Source organism: Carassius auratus, chromosome 41 (assembly GCF_003368295.1).
Source record: "Carassius auratus strain Wakin chromosome 41, ASM336829v1, whole genome shotgun sequence".
In the NCBI taxonomy this organism is placed as follows: domain Eukaryota; kingdom Metazoa; phylum Chordata; class Actinopteri; order Cypriniformes; family Cyprinidae; genus Carassius; species Carassius auratus.
The window spans coordinates 7,588,957-7,598,406 of record NC_039283.1 but is presented as its reverse complement, the minus strand read 5'-3'; the positions used below and the strand labels follow the sequence as shown (position 1 = coordinate 7,598,406).

The 9,450-nt window shown below is 38.0% G+C and overlaps 1 protein-coding gene across 2 annotated transcripts; it reads right to left on the bottom strand.

Annotated features, from left to right (window-relative positions):
* Positions 1-4,028: 4,028 nt before the first annotated feature.
* On the bottom strand, positions 4,029-7,313 carry LOC113060016 (prenylated Rab acceptor protein 1-like). 2 transcript variants are annotated; one of them, XM_026228781.1, is made up of 6 exons: positions 7,191-7,313; positions 6,562-6,680; positions 6,082-6,294; positions 5,694-5,791; positions 5,515-5,616; positions 4,029-5,433 (listed from the first exon to the last, which is right to left on the bottom strand). In XM_026228781.1, the coding sequence occupies exons 2-6, from the start codon at positions 6,630-6,632 to the stop codon at positions 5,345-5,347; spliced, it is 573 nt and encodes a 190-aa protein (XP_026084566.1). In that variant the 5' UTR covers positions 6,633-6,680; positions 7,191-7,313; the 3' UTR covers positions 4,029-5,344. The 2 variants fall into 2 exon arrangements, with proteins under 2 accessions (XP_026084566.1, XP_026084567.1); XM_026228782.1 differs by having other exon boundaries at positions 6,562-6,644; positions 7,191-7,271.
* Positions 7,314-9,450: the final 2,137 nt, after the last annotated feature.

The window sequence follows — 9,450 nt, the reverse complement described above, 5'->3', positions numbered from 1 at the left end:
AAGTATTCTGATTAATTATTTTGTTTAGTATTTTAAAATGTAACGACAGTACGCCATATTAAGTTAATTGCCTGTGAGCTTCTCCTCCTGTCTGTACGGTAATGCGACAGAGAGCCGAGTGGTTATGACGCAATCGTTAGCCTATTTTTTACAAAAACTGTTTATACGGGGCCATAATGTAACATAGAAGGTAATGGAGCCCTTTATACATTGTCGTGTATCTTTAGAAATAAATAATGGACAAACAGAGTCTTTAAACGCCTCAGATGTAAAGTTATTCGCTGTCAAAGTGACGCCAAAATGAATGGGAGTCAATGGGAATGCTAACGCAAGTGAAGTTCTGCTAAAAGATGGCAGCCCCCACCCGACTTCAACTTCCGGTCGAGTTCCTTGCCCCTTGGGTAGGACTGATCCTTCCAAGTCACTTCCTTCAGAGGCTAGGTGAGACTCCTCTTTAGCATACGGAGAACACGTAAATGGAACAGGCTAGCAAGTGCACGTAATTCCGTCATTACGTCAGTGAAAAGGTCCGTTTGAATAACGCTGTGAATGGTATCGTTAAATTACTTTGGACAACTTTGGACTACTTTGGACTAGTTATTTATAAAAGAAATGCCAATGACGCAACCAAGTTAACTTTTTTTAAATGCCAGGTCCGGTTCAGTTAACCATTTGTATTTGTATAATTTACAATATCAATACGGTAGTAATTTGTACTGGCATTTAAACGTCAAACTTTACTTATATTTACTACATTTATAACAAATGTTTGGTAACGTAAATAAAAACCATTAACGCTCCGACTACGTTAACGTTTGACATTTTTGAACTAGCGTTAGATAGCAAAGCTGCGCGCATAGGATTGTGGGTGATTTGAGAGCGCGAAGAGCGCAAAGGATACACATATGCATCCTTTCCTGTGTATGGGATATTCTTCGAACGAAGGACTCAGTCCTTGGTTGAAATTCCGAGGATCCTCGACATTGGAACAGTCCTTGACGTAGCATCCTCGAAATACTGGCTTCCGAGGATCCTTCCTTGACATTGAGAAACACCTAATCTCCTGAACTCCAAACTGAATGTCAGAATGGAAAGAAAGAGGATCTAAGCAATTTTGAGCGTGATATGGTTGTTGGTGCCAGACGGGCCGGTCTGAATATTTCACAATCTGCTCAGTTACTGGGATTTTCGCGCACAACCATTTCTAGGGTTTACAAAGAATGGTGTGAAAAGGAAAAAACATCCAGTATGCGGCAGTCCTGTGGGTGAAAATGCCTTGTTGATGCTAGAGGTCAGAGGAGAATGTGCCGACTGATTCAAGCTGATAGAAGAGCAACTTTGACTGAAATAACCACTCGTTACAACCGAGGTATGCAGCAAAGCATTTGTGAAGCCACAACAAACACAACCTTGAGGTGGATGGGGTACAACAGCAGAAGACCCCACCGGGTACCACTCATCTCCACTACAAATAGGAAAAAGAGGCTACAATTTGCACGAGCTCACCAAAATTGGACAGCTGAAGACTGGAAAAATGTTGCCTGGTCTGATGAGTCTCGATTTCTGTTGAGACCTTCAGATGGTAGAGTCAGAATTTGGTGTAAACAGAATGAGAACATGGATCCATCATGCCTTGTTCCCACTGTGCAGGCTGCTGGTGGTGGTGTAATGGTGTGGGGGGATGTTTTCTTGGCACACTTTAGGCCCCTTAGTGCCAATTTAATAATAATAATAATAATGCATTTTATTTCATGGCGCCTTTCAGAACACCCAAGGTCACCTTACAAGCAATATACAGGTCACTGCATAAGACAAAACAAACAAGAAACAAACAGCATATACATATAAAGTGGATTTAAGTCTTAATAAAAAAAAATTATAAAAAAGCCTGTATAAAAAGATATGTCTTAAGACGCTTTGTAAAAGTCAACAAGCAATCGCTATTGCGAACATCGAGGGGAAGGGAGTTCCATAGGCGGGGGGCAACATGACTAAAAGATCTGGCACCCATAGTAGTAAGTCGAATCCGAGGTACCACAAGAGAAATTGAAGATGAAGATCTAAGTGCACGTGAAGGAGTATAAACCTGGAGAAGTTGAGTAAGGTATTGTGGTGCAAGATTATGAAGTGCCTTATAAGTGAGTAGCAAGATTTTGAATTCAACTCTATATTTTACTGGAAGCCAGTGCAATTGCTGGAGAACCGGAGAAATGTGATCAGTATAAGATGTTCTAGAGAGAACACGAGCTGCAGAATTCTGAACCAATTGAAGTTTATGTAGCAATTTGGAGGGAATACCTGTGAGAAGAGCATTGCAGTAGTCTATACGTGAGGTGACTAGTGCGTGAATGAGAACTGCAGTTTTATTATTTGAAAGAAATGGACGTAGACGATTAATATTGCGCAAATGGAAGTATGCAATCCGTGTGATATTATTAATCTGAGCTTTAAAAGATAATGTGCTATCCATGATGACACCCAAACTTTTAACCTGAGAGGAAGGACAGATGGCAGTATTATCAATGTGTAAAGAGAAACAATTAGATTTAGACACAACAGATCTAGTGCCAACAAGCAGAGCCTCCGTTTTATTGCCATTTAATTTCAAGAAGTTCGCTGAAAGCCAGTCTTTAATTTCAGCTAAACAGCTTGACAAAGATGGCGGAGGAAAAGAACCGGTAGGTTTGGCAGACAGGTAAAGTTGGGTGTCATCCGCATAACAGTGAAAATTAATACCATATTTCCTTAAAATATTACCAAGAGGGCAATTTGGCAACGTTTTAATGCCACGGCCTACCTGAGCATTGTTTCTGACCATGTCCATCCCTTTATGACCACCATACCTACTTCCAGCAGGATAATTCACTATGTCACAAAGCTCGAATCATTTCAAATTGGTTTCTTGAACATGACAATGAGTTCACTGTACTAGAATGGCCCCCACAGTCACCAGATCTCAACCCATTAGAGCATCTTTGGGATGTGGTGGAACGGGAGCTTCGTGCCCTGGATGTGCATCCCACAAATCTCCATCAACTGCAAGATGCTATCCTATCAACATGGGCCAACATTTCTAAAGAATGGTTTCAGCACCTTGTTGAATCAATGCCACGTAGAATTAAAGCAGTTCTGAAGGCGAAAGGGGGTCAAACACTGTATTAGTATGGTGTTACTAATAATCCTTTAGGTGTGTGTGTGTAAAATATATGTATATGTATATGGTCATTTTAATAGGTCACAAAACAAGTGTCAATAGTTTGTCTTTACCTAGTTTTATGAGAACTGATAGTAAATAAAATTTTAAGGTATAAACCATTTCTTATAGTGCATCCCTGTTTATTTTACTGCATTTTTATATACTAAATACAATTTTTTCGATGAGTCACCAAGCTGTCCTTTGAGACAACTTAAAAAGCATGAATAATATCTGCTTACTCTGTACTGATTAAATCAGAGGAAAATTCTAAATTATATAAAATAATTTTATACAAATTAAAGGTTAAATAAATAAAAAATATGTTAAATATGTCATTTATTAAATGATTTATTTTTCCCTGGCATCTCAAACGGGAAAATTATCTCTTTGAACAATAACACAATTACATCTACTTCTCTTAACAATTGCAAACAAGAAACAAACTGTTTTTAGGCCAGAGCAGAGAGTGACTGTAATATGCTGACCACAGCATTCATCATACATAGATCTCACTGCAAACTACTGACTTGCAAATCTGGGTTGTCAGACACACAAACACACACACACACACACACCTAATGTCCGTTGGGAAAATGCTATGGGCTCACCGCAGTGCTCCTCTTTCTCCCTCCCTACTGACTGCACTGCTGTAATGGAGTATCGATCGGCTGCTCTTGCCGCAGTGTTTTAAAAGGAGAGGTAGAGCCCACTCAAGGTCATCACTATGGAAACTAGAAAATGAGATGGACTGTCACTGGTCTGATGTCATCAAAGGTCACATACAACAAATTTGTAATGTGTGTTGAGACAAAAAAAAGAGAAGATAAACAGATTTAAGGGTATTGTACAGACTGAACATTTTATTGCACTTCCCATTCAATGATACAACAGAAGCAAGAGGTAAATAAAAGAAACATTTTCATTAAATGAGAGAACATATTTGTATATATATACAGTACTGTGTAAAAGTTGATGAGATCAGATCTCTGTGTGGACCACTGGCTGTCATAAGACACAAGACTGTAAGACTTGTGCAAACAAAAATCTCACTGGATTATTACAATTAATGGCAAAAGGAATGCTTGGAAAAGTAAACTGATATTTCCTACCAACACACTTCAGCAAATGACAGAAATAACTGGCTTAAATTTGTTGTTGTTGTTGATGAAAATACTAATGGACTTTTGCACAGTAGTATATAAAAAAAACTTCCACTGGGAATATTGGCATCAGAAACTGGTTACACTGAATAGCAAGAATACTTTTTTTTTCTTTGCTGACACATTCTGTTATTAAATCATGCATGCGTTAGCGATCCTAACAAAACTGATATTACAACATATGAGATAAATATAGCTTAAGACAAATGATTCTGTAATGACTGGTACCTTATAAATCACACAAACTGTCAAGACGGTACATTCTTGTTGTCTGAATAGTTTTTTTTTTTTTTTAATCGCTATTTTGGATGATCCAGTATAACATTTTGATCAAAAGCTATTACCAGTACTCATATTTGTCTTTTAGTGTGAGAGGAGCATTTAAAAGCACAGTTAACCCCAAAATCCTGTGAATTCCAAGCTTGTATCACATTCTCTTTTCTTCTGTGGTCCAGAAAAGAAGACATTTTGAAAAATATCTCAAGTGTTTTTTTTTTTGTCCATACATTCAAAGTCAATGGGTTCCAATGTTGTTTTGAACCCCTTTTTCCATTCGTTGTGGACAAAAAAAGTCAAAGCATTCTTCAAAATCAATTCATTTGAGTTTCACAGAGCAACAAAGCCATCATACAAGTCGGAAATTTTCAGTTTTGGTTGACTTAAACCCTTAAGGACAATTTCAATTGAAATAGTTTTTCGACTAAACTGGATTTCTATCTTTGGGTCACGGTCAATTTAGTTTGTGCTTTGAGGATGCTGTAGAAATAAATAATGTAACAAACATAATATCCAGTATGTACCATGAAAGGCATTTGAGGCTTTTCAGTGTGCTTGATCCGTTTAGGGCAATGTCAGTTTAACAGTTTGTATTTCTTTGCTGACCAATCTGTGAGAAAACTGATATTGCCAAATAAGTGCAAACAATATGTGGCAATATATATGATTAGGCAAGACAACTTAGGTTAACATGAGCCAAAAGGTGAAAGATTTAAACCGTTTCCATGAGCAGCTCATCCATGTCAGACGACTCCAGCTCATGAAATGCTGCATGGGACCCAATAACAGCTAGTGTAGCACCTAAATAAGAAAAAAAAAATTACAGAAGAGCTGTTTGGGATAGAACACAGAAGTACAATGAGATAAAGGCAAAAATCTCACCTAGTACCCAAAACACAGCAGCTCCTGCACCTGCAAGCCAGAACACAGGGAAGGAAACCCCTCCTGCTAAACCTAACTGGTGTCCCTGGGTCAACTCACGACCTGAGAGAAACAGAAGAGCATGTTATTCATACAGCCTTATACAGAACCACTAAAACAACATGATCTCACTCTCTTACCGAAAACAACCAGCTTCTTTTCCAGTGTTTTCAAGTGAATTATATAGAAGGCACCAGCAAACACTCCCAAAGCAATCAAGAGCATCGGCGAACTGATGCTGGAGGAGAAAAGGAGAGAGAAAAGAGTTGTGAATGTTTATTCTGTTAAACACTTTCCATATTGCATGAATGTGGAACTACAGAGAAACTAAAACACACACACACACACACACACACACACACCCATGCTGTGTACATAAGAACAGAGGCTTGTTAAACGCTTTATATTTCTACTACAGTGAGCCTTTTATGTCATTTGAAGAGGTTAAATTAAAACAGCATCATGTAGTTGAATGAGAACTCATTTGCATTCAAAATTCTAGATGATTATTACTAAGCAGTTCCTTACATGCAGTAGAGAATGAGTCCCAGGAAGATGAAGGTGTAGTTGCTGTAAAAGGTGTCCAGGTTCCTCACCACGCGTTGGCACAGCTCTCCAAAATTCCGAGGTTTGGAGAACTTGCGCTGGTCCACAAAGGTGGCCCACGGACGGATGGACTTCCGCCTGCGGTCCACCCAATCCTTAATCACATTCCCAGACAGACCTTTGGGCAGCCACAGCCTGACAGGAAAACAGAAATAACAGAGTAATAACGTTTACAGATATACAAAAACATAATTGCATCATAATAACACAATCAAGGGTAATTATAATGCATAAAACATCAGATATGGCATTATTTTTAATTTAGTGCATTTGAAAACAATTATTAAAAAATAGAAATGAAAGAAAATGAGTTACTGTAAATTTATAGATCTTAAAAAAATAAAAAAAATGTTGGGCTCTTGCTCTACAATTTCTGGGATTGTAGTATTTCTGGTGACTCACCTCCCCACTGCTCCTGCCCCAGGAAGCTGTTCTGCCTCACTGCTGAAGGGGTCACTTGCTTTTCCATCCATCTCAACGGGTCACTGCTTGCACACAACTGCTGACAATTTTCTCTTTTTCTATATATTTTTTTAATTAAACCATGAAGAAAAATAAATAATCAATTTTATAGCTTTCATTATTCCAGCTACTTCGTTTAGAACACTTCCCATCGATTGTGCAGCAAGATATAAATGTCATAAATTAAATGATTTGCGCTAATAGTAAATCGATGTCACTCATGGGCTGGTACAGAAACTGCATTCACAATGAGAAAGAATCTGGAAGAACAAGTTTGTTGAGCTGTAGCATTACGTTACGTCAGATGGGTCCAAAACATATAAAGTTAAGAAACATAAGACCATTTAACCAAACGATCTTTTTGACGGGTTAGTATAAAAACACTCCACAAGGTCTGTTTATCAAATCTGTAGCGGAAATGAATCGCTCTTTCTTAGATAATGTTGATTCCCTCACAGCTATGGAAATCTGATACAATTGAGCTTTGAGAAGGGACTGTAAAGTTAGATATTATGGCTAAAACTGCGCATTGAGAGGCAAATAAACCCTAAAACAAAAATGTTACTCACAGTATTTTCTGTTGATGTATTCCGTGTGATGATGTGCGGCGGAAGTGATGTGGTCAGCCAGCAGGAGCGGTGACGCTCTTCTTCTGCAGTTGTTGATCCTGAGCGGAAGTAAAGACCGCCTCCTAGTGCCAGGGATCAAACCAAGGGGCAAGGAACTCGACCGGAAGTTGAAGCCGGGTGGGGGCTGCCATCTTTTAGCAGAACTTCACTTGCGTTAGCATTCCCATTGACTCCCATTCATTTTGGCGTCACTTTGACAGCGAATAACTTTACATCTGAGGCGTTTAAAGACTCTGTTTGTCCATTATTTATTTCTAAAGATACACGACAATGTATAAAGGGCTCCATTACCTTCTATGTTACATTATGGCCCCGTATAAACAGTTTTTGTAAAAAATAGGCTAACGATTGCGTCATAACCACTCGGCTCTCTGTCACATTACCGTACAGACAGGAGGAGAAGCTCGCAGGCAATTAACTTAATAGGGCGTACTGGCGTTACATTTTAAAATACTATACAAAATAATTAATCAGAATACTTACTCCTGCTCACTCACGACAAAGAACTCCCCGCTCAAGCTCGCCGTCTCTGCAAGATTAACGATGGCAGTTTGCACGCACAGCTACTAGAAGATTTACATCTGTCTGACAGGTTGCTGACGTCGTCAAGCTTCGTTTGAGTCTGCGCGTCAGAAACGGAAGTGCTAAAAAACGCTAAAAATGGGCTTCATTTGTCTCAATTGAGTTCCAATGGGGTCGCTGTGTCCATTTCTTTTACTGTCTATGGATCAAACCAACAGGGCAGGCAAAGCGATATTTCACACCATTTATTTGACAAAAATACAGGATATTAATAATAATATTAATAATAATATTGTAAAATATCATTACAGTTTAAAATAATGGTTTTCTATTTTAATATGCTTTAAAAAAATCATTTATTTCTGTAATGCAACGCTGAATTTTTTTTTCATCATTACTCCAGCCTCTAGTGTCACATGATCCTTCAGAAAGCAATCTAATATGCAGATAATTTTTTCAGGATTATTTGACGAATAAAGTTAAAAAGAAAAGCATTTATATAAAATATAAATCTTTTCTAATAATATATAGAGAGAGAGAGAGAGCTCTGGACCGCTCTGGCAGCATGCCGGACCTCGCTTGACTCTGAAGTTAAATGTCTGCTGTATGTAAGCTACACTTACCTGGGCATCGAGATCTCAGCATCGGGGGCAGTCTGGCTGTGTGTGTGGCATTTTATTCCATCAAATCATGGTTTGGCAAATTAAAATGACCAATTAAAACATGGATTAAATTATATCACGCATTCATTGAACAAATCCTACTGTACATGAGTGAAATTTAGGGACAAGTAATACATTTAAAAAATTGAAACTAGAACTAGAACTGATCAAAAATGTTCTAGGGGTCCATAGTGGTATGTCCAATAATGCCTGCAGAGCTGAATTAAGCAGATACCCACTGAAGATTGAGATCCAGAAGAGATGTGTTCAGTTCTGGCATCACCTCCATCAACCGGATCCTGATTCAGTCTGATATAAAGCCTTTCTCGACCAATGAAACCTCAGAATCTCATTCTCTAAACATGATCGCTGTTCAGCTAAGCTCCTCACCGACTACAGCTTCAACCCCAAATGAAAGAAATTGAAGAAATTGACAAAAATCTAAAAGACACTCATGATGAATCTCTAAAAATACACTTTGACCTTCAAAACAAACTCCAATGCTACTCGACCCCTAAACAGAACCACTTAATTTGCCAATTATTTATTAATTTTACTATTTAAAGAAATACAAATCCTCTCAAAATAGCCTACAGAGTAACCATGATTTAAGAAATAGAGAGAGGAAGACATAGACAAACATGGACAGAGCAAGAGCAGAGGATCTGTAGACACTGTGATCTACAGCAAAAAGAAAACGAGAAACACTTTCTGCTGATTTGTCCTTAATATCACAATGTAAGGGGAACATTTCTCCCCAGATTTGAAGCCCTGATCCCATCATTTACTGAACTTAGTGATACTGAGAGGATGACCTTTTATTGGAGATGACAATACAGCTAATGTTACACTAGCTGCAAAATATTTATTAACCTTTGACAATGGTAGATGTTAAACATGATTTACTAGATACTGACTTAATTTATATTTTCATTTATTTAGATGGATATTATTTTTATTATTATTATTTTAAAAAAGGGAGTTTTTTGATTTACCTTCCCAATATGGTGACATTT

Bases quoted from the DNA above. Each gene is read 5' to 3' on its own strand.
- LOC113060016 (XM_026228781.1), bottom strand. From the start codon at position 6,632: ATGGATGGAAAAGCAAGTGACCCCTTCAGCAGTGAGGCAGAACAGCTT. The intron at 6,295-6,561 runs GTGAGTCACCAG...TTTTCCTGTCAG, and splicing joins GGGGCAGGAGCAGTGGGGAG to GCTGTGGCTGCCCAAAGGTC. The intron at 5,434-5,514 runs GTGAGATTTTTG...TTTCTTATTTAG, and splicing joins TGCTGTGTTTTGGGTACTAG to GTGCTACACTAGCTGTTATT.